The 24,978-nt window shown below is 36.1% G+C and overlaps 2 protein-coding genes across 3 annotated transcripts in view; one reads left to right on the forward strand and one right to left on the reverse strand.

The window, feature by feature from the left end:
- Window positions 1-2,570: 2,570 nt before the first annotated feature.
- Window positions 2,571-14,728, reverse strand: LOC107740633 (uncharacterized). Of its 2 annotated transcripts, none has more exons than XM_016553127.1 (7): window positions 14,446-14,728; window positions 12,425-12,754; window positions 11,734-12,057; window positions 11,062-11,196; window positions 6,836-7,153; window positions 3,470-3,643; window positions 2,571-3,217 (listed from the first exon to the last, which is right to left on the reverse strand). In XM_016553127.1, the coding sequence occupies exons 1-7, from the start codon at window positions 14,489-14,491 to the stop codon at window positions 3,132-3,134; spliced, it is 1,413 nt and encodes a 470-aa protein (XP_016408613.1). In that variant the 5' UTR covers window positions 14,492-14,728; the 3' UTR covers window positions 2,571-3,131. The 2 variants fall into 2 exon arrangements, with proteins under 2 accessions (XP_016408613.1, XP_016408604.1); XM_016553118.1 differs by having other exon boundaries at window positions 3,470-3,760.
- A 174-nt stretch (window positions 14,729-14,902) lies between these two features.
- The window catches only part of LOC107740733 (uncharacterized), a 51,973-nt gene continuing 41,897 nt past the window's right edge, over window positions 14,903-24,978 (forward strand). Inside the window, exons 1-4 of the mRNA XM_016553244.1 lie at window positions 14,903-14,969; window positions 15,569-15,884; window positions 16,099-16,202; window positions 20,161-20,166. Of these exons, the coding sequence (XP_016408730.1) occupies window positions 14,921-14,969; window positions 15,569-15,884; window positions 16,099-16,202; window positions 20,161-20,166 (475 nt within the window). The 5' untranslated portion in view covers window positions 14,903-14,920. The remainder of the gene's footprint in view (window positions 14,970-15,568; window positions 15,885-16,098; window positions 16,203-20,160; window positions 20,167-24,978) is intronic.

Below are 24,978 nucleotides of genomic sequence, written 5' to 3' on the forward strand. Positions count from 1 at the left end.
TCCTTCAACAATCCAAAAGTAGTCCAATCTCTAACTTCCGCTAACTGTCGTATGCACAAGCAGTTCCATGCGGATGATGTAGGACATATGCGTAGCTTTAGCTCCTCACGAGAAACAATGTTTGTTTACAGGAGCAAAATGAAGCAAAGTTTCCTTACTTTCCTAAACCAGAAAACCTCTGATATTTTTCTTTACAAATCCTCATTTTGTACTTCTAATTTGTGACCTTTTTTTGGATTTGCTGTATCCTCCATGCTTCTGCGTTCATCACTTCTCACTGGTGCATGCGCTACGCCTACATCATCCACCTGGAACGACTTCCATGTTGGACAGTTATTGGAAATGACAGAAAAGTGTTTATAACATTTAAACATTTTAAAATATTTTTCTTACAAAAATGCATTGATTCGCTACAGGAGGCCTTTATTCACCCCCTAAAGCCACGAGGTAGCCTACGTTTTATAAAAGGTGTATGCAGTCCGGGTTTAGCAAAGCTGTGATTTAAGTTAAACAGTCTAGGAAAGGTTTATTGTTTGTTTTTGATTGTCAGATATTAGACAGATGAGCCTGGCCTCATGAAAATGCGTATAAACAGTACGCCAAATAAAAACAAAAACTCATGGTATTGATACGCAAAAATTTACTTTGGCGTGCATATGATACGCACGTGTTTGGCGTGCATATAATACGCAGTTTTCGTGTGCATATGATGCAAAATTTGTTGGCGTGCATATGATACGCATCTACCCCACCACAACCCTATTCCTACCCATTGTGTAGCAATACACGCCAAAGTCAATTTTTGCGTATCAATACCACAAGTTTTTGTTTTATTTTGGTGTACTATTTATACGCACTATCATGAGATCGGGTTCAAATTCCAATTGCAATTGCAAAATCCAGAAATGTCAACAATTTAATCCAGATTTTATTAAAAAAGATATATACTGTATATTTGAGTTTCAGCTTTCTGTCCACACTGAGACAGCGTTTTTGTCTAAGGAAAACTGTACATTTTGAAGACACTGTCTCAAGAGAATACATTTGAAAACACAGTTTTCATGTTGCAGCTTGGACTGTGAAAATAATTATTTGATGATGAATGTTTAGTCATATGAAGCATACAGACTAGTCTCGCGTAGCCAGACCTTCTGTGCTCCTCTCTGTTCCTCCTAAAGGAGTAATGCTGAGCTGATCGTCTCACTTCAGGCCTATATCGTATATAAAATGTACCTCTAGACAATAAAGCTTTGTACCTTGAGTGAACTGCACTACTTGTGTCTGTGTCATTCTTTGTCCCGGGTACCTGCTTTTCTGTGCTACATCGCTCAACCAGATCAGATCTTCTCAAAATACTTGATCTCAAATTCTTTATTCTAACACTGCTGGAGGTTGTTTTAGTTCGACCAGCAGAGGGTACTCGTTCCCTGACTTGTATGTGTCCTAAAGTCCTAGTATAATGATGCAGACTTTTGATGTAGAGTTAAACCAGCCCCTGTAAAAAGGAGCGTCAATTTGTGTTGGAAAAAAAACCCGTCAAGAATACACGAGCAATTTCAAAATTGGAGAAGGACATGTGAATTAACAGCAATAAGAGAACATCAGCTAGTGCGTATCAAAGTGAAACCGAAAGTAAAAATAAACACACTTACCGCACATTAGAAATAAAAACAGAAAGATGTTTAATGTTCCCTTCCTATTGCTCTAAATTCCATCAAAATCAGATTTCGATGCATAATATTACTGAAACATCACACCCACCCGACTGACCTCAACATTTAACACAATTAACTGAAGACAAATGGAAAGCTTTATATACCAACAGAGAGAGACTAACTTATGAATTTACATGACGACTGACGCTATAAAGGAGCAGAAAGTTTATGCTTTCAAAATAGGAAAGCCTGAATGGAAATGCTCCAGAAATTCTGATGGCGGCGGCAGCAGGATCTTCTTAACACCGGATCGCAAACTATAAAGCATTACTTAACTTACGTTGAATTGAAAAAACAAAAAACAACAACTAATAATTCACATAACTATTTTATAACTAGACAAAGGATATTATAATAACAAAACAAACAAAAAAAAACTCTTTAATTCTGGATTTTGACATTTTTTCCATACCAAAAATTAATTAAACTAAACATTAAGCATGGCTTTCAGCAAACAGATCACCATTTATTTGAGATAAAATATAACATAATGCAGAAAATAAATGCTATTTATAAGTATTTAATTGGAATAACTGTGCTTATAAAATTACAGGTCAGTCACAGAGAGTAAATCATTGAAGATATTAAATGTATTTTTATCACGTAATATTATACAAAAACACATGCAATGGAAAATTACTTCTTCACAATATTGTACCAATACATTAGTCTACATTCTCTTATTTTACTATTTTATAAGGCAACACAGCACACTACATAAGATAAAACAGTAACAGTATGTATATAAACAGTACATATTATATATATATTTTTGAGTAGATAAAAATGTAAAAATGTTCTTTACACTAAGAAAAAATAATTCTTTAAAAAACTTTTCACTGATAAATTCTTTGGGCGATTAAAAATTGTACTTCTATGGCATCACTGCGAAAACTGATCCTTGTGATGAAAAAAAGACACTCTCATTGTCTCGCAGTCTAATGTACAAGATAAAACACTCCTGAAACGGTCAAAATCAACTTAGAGTTTGGAGTGTCATATTGTTCAGTGTTCAAATTTATCTAGGTTTGTTATCACAGCTTTCCCAATGCTGATGTTTGGTAATTGTAGCACCACAGATCATTTAAAGGTGTCACACTTCCTGCTTCTCTACAGACAACAATACAAATGCACTTCAAGCATGTGGACAGTATGTGGTTAATTTTGAGGCTTGTGTCTCTCTGCTATTGAGTAGTTCTTCATAAGTTCTTCTGTAGTTTTATAAAGTATAATACAATTTAATAAAGTAATTGGGATGATCTGTATCCAGTTGTAAAAGTTCATAAACATGTTTCCCTCTTCATCTAAAACCAAACAAGGGTTTACATGAGTTTAACAGCTCAACAACACACTGGTTCAAACATGCTGTTGTGATGATGTCACAGTGATTGACGCTGGTGGGCGTGTCTTATTTCATCACTCATTCACTTCATGCACATCTTCTCTATTCAACAGTGACATCTCAACAGTCTCTGGTTCATTCACTTGTTTTCCTGTGGAATCTGAAAGAAAATATAAAGTCAATCAAATGAACTAAAAAGAAAGAAAGAGTTTTGCTGCATTTACATCTATATGTATTATTTTAATTGAAAAAACTTGAAAACAACTTGAATTAACAGCTGAAAAAAAAAAGGTAAAAACAGACAAGCCGAACATATTCTTGGAACACTGCCAACCAATCAGATTAAAGAATGGAACTGTTGCGTAAATAAAAACGGTATATTGTTTTTTATAATAAATTATGTTCTACTCACCAGTGACAGTCACGTCAAATCTCCTGAATGTGGTCTGTTCGCTGTTGATGATTTGTAGTTTATAAACTCCAGAGTCTGTGGTTATGGTGTTTCTAATGGTCAGAGATCCAGTCTGATGATCCAGCTGCAGTCTGCCTCTGAAATTCTCACTAATAGTAGTTGTTCCTGAATCAACTTTAACAACGAGACAATTTTTAGCTCCAAATGTCCACAGTATCAGATCATCGCTTTGTATTTCAGTGTCAATATTTAAAGTCACAAATTCTCCAGACTTCACGGGCTCTGTCCTCACTGTATGTCAAAGCAACACAGAGAAACAGAAATACAGAAGACAAAAAAATGTGAATTAATTTAGATTTTCAATATCACATATATGCGTACATTTAGATGACATTCTAATCTAGTTTGGAATGTTTGTACTAGGGCTGGTAATTTAACGCCGTAATTAATTACGGTGAAAAATAACGCGTTAAAATTATTAACGCAATTAACGCACTTGCCCCGCCCCAAACCTATGTGGGTCATCTGACATTTTATACAGTTGATTGATTACAAGTATGATGCAGGGCAACAACTCACTGCATGATGGAGCCTAGAGAACGTAGTTAAAATGTCCCTAAAATTCAAGATATGGAGCAAAAATGACCCTGTTTGAGATTTTGTCTCATATTTACATCATATAGCCTAGTTAAGCAATATTGCACGAGCAATAAGTGCAATATCACACGAGTGCAAATGTGATACTGATCTTACACAACAGGTTCAATAAATGAGTTTATATTGAGTTATTTTAGACACAATGTTGTCTGTTTTGCTAAATTTTGCCAACGAAAATATAAAGACAAAGCAGAACTGTTCGTCTCCGAGCAACACGCAGCTGCATTTCATTTCTTAATCCACGTTTTGAACGAATTGGGTGAATCATTAGGCGCATTGCATTTGAAGCGGCGCTGCACAGATCGATCGGTGTATGACATCAAAGTCCCGCGAGAGCGATTCAAAAGAATGCAGAATCGTGTGCTCTCTAATCGCTCTCGCGGTACTTTGATGTCATACACCATCGATCTGATGGTGATGATCGGCTTCAAGTCGAACAAGCCTAATAGTTCAAGGGACCATTCATAAAGAGAACCATTTACTACACTCCTGAATGAATCAGCCATTTGAAGGAATCAAATGAATGAATAAATGACTTGATGACTTAATCATTAAAGAGATACTCCACCCCAAAATGAAAATGTTGTCATTAATCACCATGTCGTTCCAAACCCGTAAAAGTTTAGTTCGTCTTCGGAACACAATTTAAGATATTTTGGATGAAAACCGGGAGGCTTGTGGCTGTCCCATTGACTGCCGAAGTAATTACACTGTAAGGTCCAGAAAAGTATGAAATACATCGTCAGAATAGTCCATCTGCCATCAGTGGTTCAACCGTAACGTTATGTATCCGCTGAACACAAGCAGCGTACGCTCTTCTGTGTCAGCCGCGCTGCACGGATGCGCTGTTTTCATTCAAATCAAAGCGTAAATACACGTAGAAAACATATACTTGTGACACGGCTGACACAGAATAGCGTACGCAGTTTGCCTTCAGCTCATATTCTCCAAAATGGCGCTAGGTGATGCGGAGAGACAGAGGAGACAAATTGTTGAATAAAGTATTCGGTAACAAAAAGTATTCTCGTCGCTTCATAACGTTACGGTTGAACCACTGATGGCAGATGGACTATTCTGACGATGTCTGTCATACTTTTCTGGACCTTGACAGTGTAATTTACAGTCAGTCAATGGGACAGTCACAAGCCTCCCGGTTTTCATCCAAAATATCTTAAATTGTGTTCCGAAGACGAACGAAGCTTTTACGGGATTTACCACCACCTACTGGCAGTTTTAGTTTATTATTTAGAGAATCATTTCATTAATGAAATAATTTCATATTTCTATAGTAATAATAATAATAATTATAATAATAATAAATTATTAAAAGTATAGTTCACCCACCCAAAAATGAAAATGTTGTCATCATTTACTCACCCTCATGCTCCAAATTTTTTTTATGTTGAATCAAACAAAATATTTCTTTCTGAAGCTACTTTTTGTAGTGTCTGTTTGATGCTTTACACAACCATGTCTTTAAATTATCTTTTGGGAGTAATTTATCAGCCAGATTTGATGTGCGATTAATTAGCGATTAATTAGATTAATTAATTGCGCATCATGTAATTAGATTAAAAATTGTAATCGCTTACCAGCCCTAGTTTGTACATAACTTCCTTTCCATGTTGTTTTATGAGACTTAACGAGACAGACATTTAGTTAGCCATTAATTAATCTCATCTATCTAGGAAGATATTACCATAATTTATAATCACAAATCATAAAGTAAAACTGGGATAGGCTGTAGTATTTGACATGATGGATTTCTATCCAAAAAAAATCAGCATTTCAAACCACAAACTATTTTGAATATGATTCACCAGCATGCATTTTCTTGTAATTGTAATGATTTTTCCCCCTTCGAAAAAAAGAGAAAGTGTTTAAAACTTATAGAGGTTTGTCTTTATTGAAAAACAAATGTACTGAACTAAAGCAATAAGCCCTGTGAAGCCGTGGTTTACAGTGAATTTATAACAGTTAAGGGGCATTGTTAGGCGCGACGCGAAGTGGAGTGCCTAAAACCCCCTTAGCTGTTATAAATTCACTGTAAACCACGGCTTCACGAGGCTTATTGCTTTTAAAAACGGTTATTCCATATATGTAGCAATGTTTCACAAAATAAAACAAAGCAAATAAAATGTAATTCTATTAATAAAAAAAAAAAAATATATATATATATTCTTCCGCCAAACAATATAGTTCCTCAGAAATGGTTGTGGTTGCAACAAAGTGGTTGCCGAACAACACACAGACATAAACAAAGGTGTATGTTTGTAGTGTAATTTACAACAGCTTCGAATGCGGCTCAACCAATCAGAATCAAGGACCGGAACTATCCATTTTATAATAAACATTTTAGTACAGAATACAAAATATATTTTCACAAAATAATGTGGACACTTACAAAGTTGTGTTCTAAATTTGAAGGTGATATCACAAAAATTCAGCCTGCTAAAGGTTTTAAAAGACCATTTCCATGAAAATGCAATGTCCAGTTTCAACAGGATGAATTTAGTGTTAAAGCTTTGGAATGAAACATGCCAAATCTTCCGACCAATAATAAGCTAACATAGCATTAAAATTAAAGTAAACAAATATCAAAAAGTAATTAAAATTACATTGCACTTTGAGAATTTGTTGAAGTTGAGATCATCTAAACTGTTGTTCTAAATTATTGATCTAAATCATCTAGATCATTGATCTACTCACCTTTGACAGTAACAATGAAATTCTTGTATTCGGTTCTTTTGTTTTTGCGGCTGATCTGTAGTTTATAGAGTCCAGAGTGAATTCTTCTGATGTTATTGATGTTGAGATCTCCAGTCTTCTCAACCAGCACCAGTTTGCTTCTGAATATCTCATCAAAACCATCATATGTTTTTTTACTGGTCGCTCCACTTATTTCAGCAATGAGATTGTTGTCTTCTTTATAGCACCACTGTATTTTATCATCTTTCTGTAGCTCAGTATCAGTCTCTAAAGTGACAGAATCTCCGTCTGCCACTGACTTTTCTTCAACTGTCACAGCTGGACATAGAAATGTGTTCATGAGATCAAGCTTAAATTTGGTGCACTTATACTGTTTAACCCTTTTTTGAATGTGTAAATGCCAAGCACATTAAACAAGTGTGAGCATGTACAAAAAGAGCAGTGTAAGAAAGTAAATGTTTGGGTAAAATAATCTAATTACAATAGTAAGTAATGGACTCCTGCATTGATCTGAAGCATTAGTGTTATCAAACCTAGATCTTAACGTGTTGTAAAACTGACAGTATATTCCTTGTCCACACTAATACGTTTTTGTTTGAAAATTTATATTTTCTCTTCGTTTTAGCCTTCTGTCCACACTTTGACAGCATTTTTGTCAAGGAAAGTGGAGATTTTTTAAAACGCTCACCAAAGTAAATAAATTTTAGTAAATTTTAATTAAATTTTAGCATTGTAGTGTGGACTGTGAAAACGGACGCCTTTGAAAACGATAGCACATGTCTTGTAATGTGACACATATTGTACCAATAGATATCTTTAAACCGGTATTGTGACTGTTCTGTGCTATTCACTTTCACATTATTGCTACAGATATGTTACATTGTACAGTACACTCTACATATCACAGTCCTGCAATAATGACAGAACATTTAGCTACTTGCAATTGCTGTTTGCGCAAAACAAGAGGGCATTTGCATTTTAGACTAGCCATACAATCGTGAATGAGTGCAAACTGGACGCGTCAGTGAATGATGAGATATTTTCCTAAATAAAATGAGCTCTCAGCTTTTTTGATGCTTTAGGCATGCGGAGTAAAGCAAATTTAACATATTCTGACGTTTCAGTGTGGATGAGAAACTATTGGAAAACGTTTGAAAACATGTGGACTGAGAGTGTTTTAAACAATTTCAAATTTTGTCATTTTAAGAGAAATTCAAGCAGGGCCGGTGTTGTGCCGAAATCTGCACCCCTGCCAGATTATTATGGAGCCAGATCGGCCTCAAAAATAACACATTTGCAAAACAAAATTCATAAATTCACAGCACAATTTACATTTACAAAATCCGATTCGTAAATTCAAAACACAATTCATAAATACACAAGTAAAAGCATAAATATTTCCCCAAATGCTCACACAAATGCATCTTACCTAAATAAATGTAAAATGTTTACACAAATATGTATATATTAGAACGTTGGGCTAACTGGAGCTAAGCTAATTGCTAACAAGTTGCTTGCATCTACACATGAGACTTTTAATTTGGTTATTGGAGAGTGCGAACGCTCGAGTCCCATACACCGCACGACCCTGAGTGTCTTTGTGAACACTAGCACAGACACAACAAATCAGTAAGAGACAGTACTGTCATCTTCCTCCTTTTATTCTAAACACAAAATAAGTACGTACACAAGCAAGGCCATATCGCCAAGTGTCTCCCCTACACATCTCTCTCCATGACGGTGACAGCCACACTTTTTATAACAAGGCAGTAAATGAACCAAACCCACCCGAACTAACTTGAACATAAACACAAATAACATTGCTAACAAGCAGGGCATAGAGGAACAATAATGTACATTATATGGAAAATGTGTTTTTTTAATTAAACCTCTTAAACACATTGCAATACACCAAATACACAAAATAATGTTCTTTTAAGCAACATCATATGACCCCTTCAATGCCTTTAGAACGGTGTCTTGAGATTTGATCCTACCCATCAGATTTTCCTACCAGGGCTTACTGCGCATGGGCACATCAATATTGCGTCCTTTTTCTCATGCTGAACAACAATATTTAATGTATCTGCATTACTGTAAGGGTAGGTTTAGGGTTGGGGTAGGTGTATACATTAATAAAACACAATCTAATAGGTAGAAAAAAATTATTTATTGTTGGTTTCCTGTAGCTGTATCCCTTCTAGCCACAACCGCGAATATAACACATAATTACTGTATTTACACTACTGTAAGGGTAGGTTTAGGGTTGTGGTAGGTGTAGAAATTAATAAGCCATAATTTGACAGGTAGCATTTTTCATTGTCGAATTGTACTACCTACTGTTTTAATGGGAGGTAGCAAAATCTTGACAGGGTAGCACAAATCGACAGAACACCGGCCCACTTTAGTTCACGACTGACTAAAGGCCTATTAAAATAATTTATAATAAAATAATGAATAATAATTAATTAAAAATAATTAATAATTAAATCCTAATGTAATTAAATCCTCATATAAGTCTGCAATAGTGCACTGTTCTCTACAGCCTTGTAATCCCTGAAAACTGACTTTTTTATTTTTATTTTTATTTTTTCTTTAGCAAGGTGCCGCTATCGGGGGAGTCAAAAGATAATTACGCCATCATTAGGGTTGCTAACTTCAGAAATGGAAAATTAGGGGGAATTGTGATTCTTTATAAGAAAATAAGGGACAGAATAAGGGAAACTCAAAATATTTGTACTGTACCGTAATGTCTGCCTGCAGTTAAAAAGTTCTCAGAAATAATCACATTTGTTTTGCTTAACATATTTATGTACAGTTATTCTAAAAATAATTTTAATGGCATACAAAAAAAAAAGCCTGAGTAAATTGTATCATTATAGAATTGTGACTGCACAAGTAGTGTAGTAATTTAGGAGGTAGGCTAAACATACTGTGAAATTACATACAAATGACATGAAATTTGAAAGCATAACCCAAGTTTAACTCAAATATTCAGATGTCTGCAGCACATTTTATGGAGGACTGTTTCCTGATCCTGGTAGAGTAGCCTACAATGCCGGCTGTTCTGACTCACAGACTGTAAGTACGTTTTTTTTATTTAAAGAATTTGCCAATGATGAATAAAACACGAGTTTTGAGCAGTGCAGAGTAGCTCTTGTTGTTTGTCATTTCTCCGATCACAAAAGCAGACATGGTTTTATGTTTACGCGGCACGATACAACGCGTAAAAAGACAGTATAAGTCTTTCATTACACCAAATACACAAAATAATGTTCTTTTTAGCAGCAACATATGACCCCTTTAAATCCACCGAAGTTAATCTACTCTCCTGTCTGATTTGTGGTTAAGGCTAGAAGGGATACAGCTGCCGTATACTGGGCATGCGTATTTACATATTTTCCTAGCCAATAACGTGAAACCTATGAAAATGTTTTAAAAAGCACATGGCACCATAGTTTCATCACTTTACAGTGTCACAATGACTGTGTTTTTGCAGTAAATGACATGTTGTAGTTTAATGAGTGGGAAGATGACATGCAACGTTGGCTGCATTGAAAACAGCCCTGCTGAAAAAAAAACAGCTAAAACCAGCCTAAGCTGGTTGGCTGGTTTAGCTGGTCAACCAGCCTGGTCTTAGCTGGTCATAAGGCTGGTTTTAGAGGGGCCATGCATACCATGCATACAGCGCCGGACACGATAGATTTTCTGGTATGCAAAACAAGTACTTTAAAGGAATTTCTTAGCTTATTGTCGTTACTGTGGCAGCCAACAACAGCACAGCTTAACCCTCTGCACATTTTTATATTTAGTTATATTGAAAAAGTTTAAATTCAGTCGATCTTTTTTTTACCCCGTTTTAACATGGATTTATGGAGTCCGGCTGTAGCTGTCGGACAAGATGACGGATAGCAAAGGCGGCACATAATATCCGCGTTCTGATTGGTCAGATTGCCTGTCAGTCAAGCTCCCTGCAAACGGTCAATTAACTCAATAGTTCCTTGTTTGGTCTTGTATATATACTCCTTGTGTTTCTGATTTCCTTTGTCCTGTCTGTGACAATAATGTTAAGGTGTTGTGTGATTCATTTTCCTGAGTGTTGAATTAAAGACTGTTCCTTTGGATTATTCATCTTCGTGCAGTAGCCTACTTATAGTGCAACCACTTTGACAATAGCTTATAATAACACTCATTGTTTTTTGTCTTTTATCAGCTGTAATACTCACCCACTTGCTTTTTTAGTTCAGAGATCTTGCCGCGATAGTAATTCACAACAACAGCTACAACTGCAGTCAAAAACAGCAGAACAGCAGCAGATATCCCAACTATAACACCCGGAGACAGACCCAGATCAGGAAGAGCTGAAGAGAGACAGTGATTGAGGTATTAAAGGTACACTCTAAAAATGCTGGGTTGTTTCAACCCAACTTTGGGTCAAATATGGACTAACCCAACCGTTGGGTTAAAATTTTACATAAAATTTTTAACCCAAAAGTAGGGTTAGTCCATATTTGACCCAAAGTTGGGTTGAAACAACCCAGCATTTTTTAGAGTGTAGCTGACCAAAGCAGAAAATCTTAAAAACAAAAGTTAGAAGTGAGGTCCTTTGGTCTTTACAATGAAATGGAAATATTATGTTCAAAATATCACATTTAATTCATTTAAAGTAATGTAGTATGCACTTTCTTTGTAATTGTTTGTGAAATTTACTAACAATTTCTGAGAAAAACTTTTTTCTACATTAATTATTTTAGTCAAAATCTTTTATTTAAGTTTCTCATCTAATATTTATACTTTAGCCATTTAAATAGTTAAATAAATTATCAAACACAAACAAGTATCTGTTTTAAGGTGCTGACCAAACTAGTCTTTTAAAGACATGCTCTAAAAAGACTCACCACTGACAGAAACCAGGAATTGCTGCGAGCTCTCACGGCCTCTGATCTGTACTTCATAAAGTCCAGTGTGTTCAGTTCTGGTGTTCTTGATGATCAGAGACCCAGTCTGATCCAGCTGCAGTCTGTCTTTGAATCTCTCATCAGCATCATTTAATGAAGTCTCGTTAGTTTCCACGTCGATTTTAGCCAGGAGGACACCTTTATCTCCAAACCTCCACACTATCAGATCGTCTCTTTGTATTTCAGTAACATAATTTTGTAGAGTGACAGAATCTCCCTCCAGCACTGATACTGACTTCACTCCACCCGTCTCACCAACCACACCTGGAAAACAAATCAGATCAGAAAATTTTGCAGGCGACATCCAATCAATCCAATTCTCATGATCAGGAATTTTGCCCAAATAACTTACTTCAAGTTGGTCTTGCGAATTTGCCGTTCTGACCAACAGAAAGCAGTGGAAGCATTGCTTCATAATTCTCAACGCTATTAAAAATGGCGTATATTTTATTTTATATATTAAAAATAAAATAAAAATTCCTTGTGTAATTTCCCTAAAATTTCCGCTAATGTGACCGCACCCGTAAAGTTTTATAGCGTGGTTCAAACCGTACAGTGTGAAATAATGAAAGCCGAAACAACCTCACTATTTTATTGAATTAAAAAGATATCCTTGAGATAGCCTACTCACCAATTACAGTAACATTAAATGTCTTAGTCGTAGTCTTTTCTCTAGAGACGGTTAGTTTATATTGTCCAGAGTGTCTGATTCTGGTGTTTCTGATGGTGAGAGAGCCGGTTATTTGGTCCACTTGCAATCTGTCTCTGAATCCCACATCATCGGTGACGAAAAAAGAGGTCAGGTCTTTTTTTCTCGTTATTTGGGATATGACAAAGCCTTTAGGTCCAAACACCCACAGTAACGTATCATCGTTCAGTATTTCAGTAAGATTAGTGTGTAGAGTGACAGAATCTCCTTCAATCACTGACATCGTTATATCTGTTTCTGCATCAAACACACCTGAAGAACATAAATTAACAATTACATATAGATTAATCTGATACCACACGTAATCTGATACCATCTCAGTAAACAGATTCAACCGAAAACTGTGCGAGACAGATACGGCATTATCGTGAATAATAATAATAATAATAATAATCAAAACAGCCCAATTGCTGGGTTTGTCCCTATTTTACCCAGCACTGGGTTGTATTTAACCCAGCATTTTTTAGAGTGTATTTTCTTGATATTCAACATTACTATGTGTCATGAATTAAAAGCCAATCAGCATCAAAGTAGTGAATGAAATTTAGCAATTTGGGAAACTTTGGGTGGCACCCCATTTTGCCTGTAGACTATGCATCGTCAGTAATGTCTGTCTTCTGAAACCACTGTCTTAATGCTAGGAGAGCGGGATGGTTGTAACATTTTTGACATTTCTGTCTGTATCTTGGAGTTCCTTTAATGCATTCAAAATGTGATTACAAATCTCTGCTATTAAATGGCATAGCTGTTATCTTTGCAGCACAAACATAAAATGCATGTTTTCATTTCAAACACAAGAAGTGAAATGTTACAATTCACCCTATGGGTTAGTTCGGTGAGATGATGACATGATATCCACCGAGGTGAGATGTAACATTATGCAATTAAGACTATGACCAAAAACATTTCTTAAAATGTTTCATTTTTAAGAACTGCCTCCCCTTTAATCGCAGAAATCTGTTTCTGCATCAAACACACCTGAAGAACATAAATTAACAATTACATATAGATTAATCTGATACCACACCTCAGTAAACAGATTCAACCGAAAACTGTGCGAGACAGATACGGCATTATCGTGAATAATAATAATAATAATAATAATAATAACAACAATAATAATAATAAATATAATAATAATAATAATAAAATGAAACGTACTATAATTTTTTTTTTTTAAAGCAATGCAAGTGTAATTTTGAACAGACCCGCTCTTGACGTATAGCGTGCAACTCTGTTCTTATTCTTCTGTATCTTGCAACTATAATGCTACACTCTAAAAAATGCTGGGTTAAATACAACCCAGTGCTGGGTAAAATAGGGACAAACCCAGCAATTGGGTTGTTTTGCAGTCCATGTTCAGCAGTCCATGTTCAGACTCTGGGTCTGAGAATTCCTTTATGATGGCTTGTTTACACTGGATGGTTGTAACATTTTTGACATTTCTGTCTGTATCTTGGAGTTCCTTTAATGCATTCAAAATGTGATTACAAATCTCTGCTATTAAATGGCATAGCTGTTATCTTTGCAGCACAAACATAAAATGCATGTTTTCATTTCAAACACAAGAAGTGAAATGTTACAATTCACCCTATGGGTTAGTTCGGTGAGATGATGACATGATATCCACCGAGGTGAGATGTAACATTATGCAATTAAGACTATGACCAAAAACATTTCTTAAAATGTTTCATTTTTAAGAACTGCCTCCCCTTTAATCGCAGAAGCGAACGTTCCTTTTCGGTCCGATGTAGGCTAAGTGCCGCCGGACAGCAATTTCGTAAAGCCACTTGTCCCCTGCATCTGTGCACTACAGACGTTTCCAACAGAAGTCGACGGCGACTGATTTAGGTGGGATTGGAAGACATTTTACAATGCACTTGTCGCAGCTGATGTCTAAAAAAATTATAATAATTAAACTTCTAAAACAAAAATCCACTTACCGTCCACGAGTAATACGAAAAGAGACAGCAATAACATCCTCTGCATATTTGTATAAGGTTGTGTAGATTCCAAATGTAACAAAGATAAACAATGGAGATTAGTTTTCTTCACCCAAACCGGCTACAAGTGCGGATATCTTACAAATTCACTAACATCTAACAGAGAGCCTTTACAGCAACTGAGAATCACGGCTTTTCTTGAATATGTTAATGACGTTTAATGAGGACCCAGTAAATTTATCCTTGAAAGATAAGTTAGAGGTGAACAGAACAGTAGCTTGCTGTGAAGAGAGAGACAACAGCTCCCGATGGGCGTGCCCGCATATATGCAAGTGTAGACAGAGCTCCGCCCACAATTAACATAAACAGGGAAAGCTCCACCCATTTGATCCATTTGGCTCAGCAGTCTGCGCCGCTTGTTTTCAGACATTGCAGGACATTTACAGAGTGGTGGGCGAACGGCCAGGGAGGGAATATGATTTATGCTTTTGCTTTGTTCACGATGAGTTTGTGGTGTCTGGTTGGTAAGTTAGCACAGAGTAATATTAATATTGATAATAATAAGCTTCTGTTTGGACTTGGTAAGGATTTTTTTCCTCAAACAAATGTAATGAGTGTGCCTGTTGAGTAATTTATTTAAAATAATGTGTAAAACCAAAATTGATTATTTAGTTTTAAAACATTGATCATGAGTGACACAAATTCTAATCAGTGTTATAATATTTCACGCATTTTTAACGTGTATAAAACTGTATGAACTTCTATGAGCCAATCTTTAACATGTTAGCTGAGTAAGATTAAAACTGATCCAGATCATGCTTTGTTTCACTTCTGTTTGCACGTGAAAATTGGTGCAGAAGAAACATCACCTGGGAGGAACAAATAAGTTCAATAATGCTCAGTGTTTTTTCAGTTTTGTTCAGCACAAGCTCCCTTAATGGAGTTTTTTTTCTCTCTCTCCCATTGATTCAACAGTGACATGTTTAAATCAGATATTTATTGTACACAATAATGTATAATGGCTTGGGACCAAATCACAATTATGGGTTAGAGAAATATAGTTTGGTCATTAGTAACCAGCATTATGTATTTGTGAGAAAACATGTTTCTGTTTGTTCTCTAGATGTGACAGATGAAGTGAAGACCATATCAGTGATGGAGGGAGATTCGTTCACTCTACACACTGAGGTAAATGAAATACAGAAATATCTGCTAATACAGTGGATGTTCGGAAGCACTCGAATAGCTGAAATTAACAGACTCACGCAAACCAACTCAACATACGATGCTGATGGGAGATTCAGAGACAGATTAAAGCTGGAACAAACCGGATCTCTGACCATCACAAACACCAGCACCACAGACTCTGGACTTTATCAGCTAGCAACTGTCAGCAGAGAGACCAGCTACATAAATTTCAATGTTACAGTCTGTGGTGAGTAAAAGAATTACAGCATAATTTGCCCATTTGTTTGAGTTATATCTTTGTCATAGGTTCTTTACTATTATTTGCAATATTCTTCACATTCACCTTTTTATAACAATGACTTTAATTCCATTTAAAAATTAAACCCCTATGAACGTTTAAGATATGATGCCACAGTAAAATCTGTCATTATCAGCGGCTCCACACAGTTCTTCACCATCAGAAAGATCGTCAAGCTCAAACTATGTGTTGTCCTGCTCTGCGGTCAACAATTCAATCGTCAATCACACTGAGGATGCAAACATTACTGAGCTCTATCAGCCGAGTTCAGGTACGTCAGGTGATATGAGCAATTATTTACACAGCAGAACATGTGTTGTCAGTCTCTTTTTTTGTTGTTGTTGTTGAAACTCAATAAGCCACACTGATCCAGTTGTGGCCAAACATGGGGTTAATTTGTTACTGCTGCTTGGTGCCTTATATAATCAACCACATAAACAAATTAATAAAAGTTTGAACATTTACATTTATGCCTATGGCAGATACTTTTATCCAAAGTGTCTTACATTGCATTAAAGACATGAGGGTGGGGTTCATTTTCTTCTTGCATATTCTTTGAGTTTACAGGAAGAGAGAACTGATCAGCAACAGAGAAGTGAAGACCGCATGTCAGACCTATTTGTTTGTTAGGTGCACCATATTGCTCAAGAAAATTTTAGCACTCGATGCAGAAAGAATCACATAATCACACAGGTTTCTATTAGAGCCGAGCTAAATGGACAAGAGTAAAGCTCTTAGGCTATTTATATTAAACAGTTCTAGCTAATGTTATTTGGCCAAACAATGAAAATGTGCATGAAAACACAGTAAAGCTTGTGGATGTTCTGCCTTCTCAACAAATGCTTGAGCTGCTAATGATAACCCACAAAACTGGCACCTATAAGTCTACTTGGAAGACAGCTAAATGCATTATTTTGACTCCGTTTGTTTTTGTTTTCCCAGTCTGCATTCAACATTGTGGTTTTACTGAAACTGTAATTCGATTGGCTCTCTCTGCTCTGGTGGGCGTGGCTGCTGTTGCAGCACTGGTTTATGACATCAGATCTACAAGAAGTGAGCTGAACAGGACAGAAGAGGCCGGATATTTCGATAAGACCCATGGAGTCAAATCAGACCAACAGTATGAACTAAGCAGAAGGTTTAGTTCCCCAAAATAAAACCTGTATTAGTACTAATTTCCTGTATGTGCATATCTAATTTTTAACAGATTGTTTAATTCATTGGCCATTTATTGACTGTATCTGCACATAATATGATTCGGATCAATCTATTAAATTAAACACATGGCTGTATACATAATTGCCCTAAACAAATAATAATTAGCAACACAAATGGTATAGAATGGCCCGTTTCCGTTGCACCCTTAAAAATAACACTCACAAAAGGCTATTAGCATTGTGAATTGTCCACATTTGTCACAATTTCCAGTTTCATGTTTCCCTATTCTATTCAGATATTAATGAACAATATCTGAGACACATTCTTACAATTAAAATGTCCTCTTTCCGGTTTCCAAATTTTGTGAGTCTCAAACCTCACTGAATGTCCATCCTAAACATAAACGGAGTATTTTCCAAATCTCTTATTTTGATAGAGATTTCAAGAAGCAATATCTGATGCTTATAGATTGATGTCATTTAGATGGTATACTTTACCGTTGCTTTCAAAACTTTTTGAAGTTACTTGATATTTGAACAAAATATCTTTAGTTTTTCCTACAGAAGTCTTGTTTGGAATGATACTAACATTTTGGGAGGGGAAGAGAGGGGGCTGTCACTTTAAATATACATGAGAAATCGGTCTTTATATTCAAGCCAGACCATTGTAAGGACCACCCACTGGCCCAACGACAGAATCCAAAGGCGTGGGGTGAAAGATTCTGCATGTGTCTGGTCTGCTGCTTCTCACTTAATTTAGTCTTCCAATTTATAATCTGACTCCATTGGTAGTTTATTCTAAATCCAATTTCAATGAATATTTAAAGTCGTAGCGGATCATAAGATTAGTTGTGCATTAACAATTAGTCTTTAAACCATATTTTAAGAAAAGGGATGAGTCGAAATTATCAGTTATTATACATTAGTCATCAGTACTAGATTTGAAAATTATTCACCAAATCTGGAGTCTTTAGAGATGTATTTAGACTGGCTAAATACTGACATTTTTAAAACTATACTTAACCAAGACTAACACAAAATACTACATTTCTCTCACATTAGTGTGTTATTGGTTTCATTTCTGGTAGCTTTGTACTTCAGTTCAAGGCTTCAACACCACACAGAAATTTTGCTAAACTATGGCATTTATTTGGTGAATGTAAAAGACCTCAAGTATGGTATGCAAAAAACAAAATGGAGGACTTTTTCCCTGATGGTTCATTCGGCACGGTTAGCTGCATGCATGGCCACAGGTGGTTGGGCAACACTTCTGTCTGGCAGGATACTGATCATCATGGGAAAAGTTATCAGCACACACTTGGTTTGAGACATAGACCAGGCCTCACTGCTATTCTAGTGTGTGGCCAGCCCAGTCTGTCAATTTAGCGGCATTCATATTCATAAACAGCACAATACACAATGCATGAACCACAAGTTTTACTTTTATGGCAAGTTGTATTTCAAGTATTATTAATCTTTATTTTGAAAAGCCATGTGCTTGAAATGGTGCTATGGGCCAAATGCAGGTACTTTGCCATTGAGAATGATAAAATACTTAAGAAAAACTGTGAGTGTGTGGGTGGGGGAGGAGGGGTTATTAATATTACAAATATCTTTCTATGGAGCCATACACTGATGTCCACATCCATTGCTGCAGCATTTCTGATTGTTCAGACAGTCACTGTCATGAGAACACATCTCGACACACAGTCCTTCTCCAAGGATTTTTGGACACGATCCGGGCTTTTCTGTCATACAAAAAAAGTGACAGAAACCAGATCACTGAATGCCTCCCTGATATGCCCCCCCCCCATTTGGTCCCCACAATGTTCCATTAACAAGAACACGCACACTAATAGTGTAACGAGGTGTCAGCAGAGTGAGGATCCATATGCAGCTTTATTAAAATCTTGGTTATACAGGCAGGGTCAATCACCAGGCAAACACAACAGTAAGGGCAAAGCAAATAGTAATCCGAAAACGGGCATAAGGTCAGGGCAGGCGGAAAACACGAAAATCAGTCCATGAATGAAAACAGTCCAAGGGCAGGCAGCAAAGAAACAACGAGAATAAACAGTCCAAGAGTGATCCACGGGCAGACACAGGAAACCAGAGAGCAGGGCTAGGAATTGCAGTGTAACATTAAACATACAATACTTGGCAAAGAATAAGAGATCAAACCAGGCTTTTATAGGGCGAGACTGATGAGGTAAAGATGTGAGGCAATCAGTGATGAGTCAGGGCAAAGGATTATGGGGAATGTAAATGTCCATTTATGCCTACTGTAAAAATACATTAATAAATTAATACACCAATTAATAACGCCCATCTCCGTGATTGTGTTCTCCTATAAAATGGTAGAAATACAAACAGAACAACTTAAACTTAACTACTTATTTAAATTACACCAACATACAAAGTTTAACTTTCACTGGACGTCTGTACTGTATATTTGTAAGTTCTGAGATGTGCCCATAGAAGTTATTACTTAGCTATTTCTTCGCACTGTGTAATGAAGTTAAAAGACCTCACCTGTGGCTGTTCCTTCAGCATCTGTTGTGCTCAAACAAACAGAGAGACACAATAAAGCAGCAATCAACGAGCAGCACACTCGAGCTGTCATCCTCTCGACCTGCGATCTCACATACACTCAGCTGGAAAAAGCGCTGAATTGGTGGGTCAAGAGGGTTTTAAGTGCTTTTTGAAAATGCGTTTTTAAAGATCAAAGGAGGCCTGCCGCAACTCCAACTCTGATGAAACTCACCTGCCTACAAGGAGCGTGATCTTGAAGACCCTGATTAGGTTGTTCAGGTGTGTTTGATGAGGGATGCTGTTCACACCATATCGTAATAATTACCGTAATTACGAGATGACAACACGTAAAGATCTAGCTCTGACGATTAATTGAAAAATGTATTTTTGCCCAGCCCTAGGTAAATGAGCCTTTGTACATCTGCAGGAAGGGTTATCCAGTAGTGTGTGATCACCTAGGAATCTTTAACTGATATTGTGGCAAAATGGCCTGGAAGCACACATGACTCTTTTGTGTTGGTCCGTTCTTCAATTTGCCAGAAGAGCGTGGCTTTGGTGATGGCTGGCTGCTGGGAGGCAGTGGATTTCCAGCCACCATTGCAGAGGAGAGGTTCAATGAGGCCCATGGATGGAGATGCTCTGGAGAGGAGCGTGGAAACAGCATTTTCGCTGCATCAGCAAGTCCAATGGTGGCTTGAATCTAAACCCCTCCAGAATCTGCTCTGTTATTGTGGTTACTGTAATTCTCCACAACATCAGAGAAAATGTCCAGCTTCCTGAGCAGGAAGAAGCATGTCATGCGGGTGCTGCTGATGGTTAAGATGCTGTTTCTGATGAATGATTTCCATTAATGAATTTATAATATGTTTAGTTAGTATTTATTTTCCTTCTGTTTCTTCTGACATAATGTGTTAAAAAACATTAAGTGTACAGTATATGTTTACCTTGGTCTATATTTTCCCCTGCAAACTTAATCGAAACACTTTTGCAAACAAGGAAGCATATTTGTTTTCTTTTACAAAGATTATTGAGATATTCCACAATTCTATTCTACTTCTGTAAACACAACACATAACCACTTACAATGACATGCAATCTCATAAAAATTAGATATATGGTCATACACTGACATTTATGAAATTATTTGTCATTTATTTGGGTATGTTGTCAATAAGAATTACATTGATGTAATTATACAAATAAAGGGTAATATTTTTTAAATATGTAAATAAATTACTTTTACAATCACATAGCACTTTTTTTGTCACTACCACCACTTTTTTTTACTTAAACCACTGCATATATGTTGCATACATATCATATATGTACAGTACATATAACTTAAAATATGTTGTGTAATATACTGTTATGTGACATTTCTCTTGTGACAAAGATTTTTGCTTGTAAATAATAAAACTCAACTTTTATTTACAAGCCAAGGCTGCATTCAAAATGGCATAAATGTTTTCGGAGTGCACTTCGAAGGGAGCACAATTGTGATAATCATGCTTGAAGATTGTTAAAACTGAACTTGTAATAAAATGACTTGAACAGGACAACTTTCAGCTTTCGAAGTGATTGGTGACTAGCAACTCTCCACTCTGAATCGAAAACATATATAATTTTTAAAATAAAAAAGTGCCACTCAACTAACAATGAATATGGCTCTGGACGGTCAGTGATGTTTCTGAAATGATGATAGAACTTTTATTTTTGGGTGAGCTGAAATGTTGATGATGTCACAGGTGGGCATATCTTATCGCATTAAACTGAACTCGCCCCCTCCAGCTCATTCACTCCTTCAGGATCCTCTGCACTTATCACTACAGTTGATGATTCATTCACTCGGTTTCCTGTAAGAAGAGAAAATATAGAGACAATCACAGAAATTTAAAAGACAGAAGACCTGGAGGTCAAGTCTCCAAACTTAAAATACACCAAATGTCTTATTGTCTTAGAGTGCCAGAAAAGAACCAGGTGTGATTTTAACCCTCAAGGACAGTTCAAAAACTGTGACCTCCTGTATCGTACGGGTCATTTGACCCATAGTGGATTCAATGTAATGCCACAAAAATTACGATATGAAAAAAAAAACATACAATCAATAAACTTTTAATATCAATACTTTTTTACACATTACAAAGAATAAATATCTGAATTTATTATTTATACAAATGTTTTTAACCACTACTTTTGACTGCCACTTCTCCACACCTGTGAGATAATGTCTTGTTCTAAACCTAAAGTAATTTTGACAAACTATATATCATTTGAAAGGTTTCGGACTCTAGTTTTCATCTTTGGTACCTGTTTTTCATTAAGTAATGACAGCACAATAGATAAATAGAGATAGATTCTCCATTTGTGATATGGTGCCAAACACACTCTTATTCTATACATGTTTTTATGTGTTTTAGAGATTGAATTCAAATCATATATTAAAGTTACTGCCCAGACTATTTCTGAATAGGATGTCTACTTCATAAATAGTTAGAAAATTATGGAAATATATAGTTCAGAACACTCAAACAATGAATGGAAATCAAGAGTCCCTGTTTATCATCTAGTGGAAAAGTTTGGTACTGCATCCACACTGATAAAAAATTTCTGCTTGATTTACTTAAAAAATATGATGAATTTTTTTGCACAATTTTATTACGTAGATCAAACAAGACCAGTCTTTGTACAAACTACTTAATTTTTCTGTCTGTTGAAAGAAAATTTGCACATAAAGTACACTTAATTTTAGTATTTCTTTAGTCATTTTTTTGTGTGTGTGATCTACATAACTTAATGTGTATTTTTGATTGAATCCAACTTAATTTTTTTATTTCCCTATTACAAATTTCAAGTGGGGTCTACTTTGTTTTTCCAAATTTGTTAGTGTATTTTAAAGTTACATGTACTTAAATTTTCTAATTAGCAAGTATTTCTACTGAAAGTATAAATGCAATTAGTTCATTAAAAAAAAAAAATATTTTTATACAACTATTTACTATTTCACCACTGGTACTTTTCAATGGAATGCCAGTAGAATATATACTCATCAAATATGGAAATCTAGTTATTACATCACATAAAGCTGACATTTTTGCCATTTGATAGTAAAAACTGCACAGAATATTTTCTATAAAATTGTGTTTTCAGTCCTTAACAGTAACATCTCTAAGACTTTAAAACAAGAAGCACACAAACATGATCCCAATGTGGATATAATCTTCTTATAAAGCAAAATTTCCATTTCCAAGTTTCTATTGAAATAAATTCACATTGTGCAAAAAATTTTCCATGAGTCACGTTTCTCACTTCTTAACAGTCATCTTTCCTTCAAATGCACCTTGAACATTAACAGACTCACAAACATGGTCCGAATTCAGTTTCTTTGGATAGCTTAGCTCCAAGGCATAAACAAGGCCCATAGGTGCAAGCATGTGCTACATTGGGAATAGCAAAAAGGACCTCTGCTCCCTCGATGGCTATTTCAGTTTGCTTCTCGAGACCTCCATCCCTGGCTTTGCTGACCACAAGGATGGAGTACAAATGAAGTGAGGTCCTCTTGGATGGCTGCAGCACTGTTGTCATCATAAACCTGTTAAATATACCAGAGAGAATTAAACCTACTGTTTTTTGCTAATATGAAGAAGGTATATAGCTCTATGGCTATTTCAGTTTGCTTCTCGTGACCTCCATCCCTGGCTTTGCTGATCACAAATATGAAGTACAAATGAAGTGAGGTCCTCTTGAATGGCTGCAGCACTGTTGTCATCATAAACCTGTTAAATATACCAGAGAGAATTAAACCTACTTTTTTTGCTAACATGATGAAGGTATATAGCTCTTTGCTCTCCCTCTAAACAGAAATCTGGGCGGGATTACGTGATTGCTGTGGTAGTTTTGATCTATATGTACAATTTGTTCTCAAAAGTCACTTGAAGAATGTGCTGTGTGTTGTCCGAATCTGGGTGGGATTACATGGTTGCTGTGGTAGTTTTGAGTGGTGTTGTGATTTAAGCCAAGAAACGTGTACTCATCAGAAATACATTTGTGAACCTTAATTTTTTTACACTGATTTGCCTACATTTATAAACAATATAACTATCTTGTGTGAATTGAAAAATATTTCTGTCATGACAACTCTCGGAGGGATTGGCATGGTAATGTACATTACAATGTTAATGTATTTGGTCTTGGCGGATTAGATTTGCTACGCTGCTGCTGCGGCAGAGCAAGAACTGAGACTTGCTACTGCCAATACATCCACACATGCTGCTGTGAGTATGTAAGAAATACTGCTGCTGTACATATAACATACATGAAATAACCCCCATATAGCATACACGATGCTACGCTGCTGTTGCGGCAGAGCAAGTACTGAGACTTGCTACTGCCAATACATCCACACATGCTGCTGTGAGTATGTAAGAAATACTGCTGCTGCACATATAACATATATGAAATACCCCCATAGCATACATGAATCACCTCGTAGCATGATCTATACAGGTGGAGCTGGGCAAGGTGGAGGGTTTCTGAAGAGCACTGCACTGTTACAGCAAGCACAAGCCAAGTATTTGAATGTTGAGCAGCAAGCTCATTGGCTGCTAATACAGAAGTGAACCAATCAGCTGTGCCATGTGATGATGTTATGTCATATATATATATATATATATATATATATATATCAAGAAATAAATGTGACAATCCTTCAGTATGCATTCATGAAAAGTGAGTTTACCTGGTAGTCCTTGATTAACTCCTCTGTCTTTTCACCAAGGTATAGAATGAGGCCTCTGATCACAGTTACTCTTTGGGACTCAGTGCTGTTGTCCTACAAATATATTAAATATGAGATTATCTTAAATGCAGAATAGAATGCTACAACATTAAACTAACTACTACAATGTTAAAAGTACATGCCTCATTTATGATGCCATTTGAAATGAAAACAACTTTTTGTCTGGCCCATGAGCTAACTAAGTTCATTTAACTTTATCCCCCACTTTCCTCACTACAATAAACCAATTTATTGAAAGTTGCATACCTTTATGCAGTGTACTTGTCAAGAGAATCACCTGGTAAGGACACAGTGTTATGGTTAGTGACTGATCAGTGCAAGAAAAACAAAAACAAAAAAACATAGCAAATAATTTAACTATAATTAAAAATAGTTTCAAATTTTCTTCTCTCCACAACCACTGCAGGTGGCTGACCTGCTGATCAGACAGCAGAGTGTCTTCAGTCGGAGGCTCCTCCAACTCCGCTGTAATAATAACCGATACAGAAAGTCACTCTATTCTTTCCAGCCATTCCTAGTAATTCTATATAATGACTCTCCTCTGCAAGGGCAGAGGACTTATA

Source organism: Sinocyclocheilus rhinocerous, unplaced genomic scaffold (genome assembly GCF_001515625.1).
Source record: "Sinocyclocheilus rhinocerous isolate Xijiao unplaced genomic scaffold, SAMN03320098_v1.1 scaffold3296, whole genome shotgun sequence".
NCBI lineage: Eukaryota > Metazoa > Chordata > Actinopteri > Cypriniformes > Cyprinidae > Sinocyclocheilus > Sinocyclocheilus rhinocerous.

What these genes read in the sequence shown, in the direction of transcription:
- LOC107740633 (XM_016553118.1), bottom strand. Translation starts at nt 14,491, where the DNA reads ATGCAGAGGATGTTATTGCTGTCTCTTTTCGTATTACTCGTGGACG. An exon ending in ATTTAATGTTACTGTAATTG is followed by an intron (nt 12,058 to 12,424) that starts GTGAGTAGGCTA and finishes TTTGTTTTCCAG; the next exon opens with GTGTGGTTGGTGAGACGGGT. An exon ending in ATTTGACGTGACTGTCACTG is followed by an intron (nt 3,218 to 3,469) that starts GTGAGTAGAACA and finishes ATTTTCTTTCAG; the next exon opens with ATTCCACAGGAAAACAAGTG.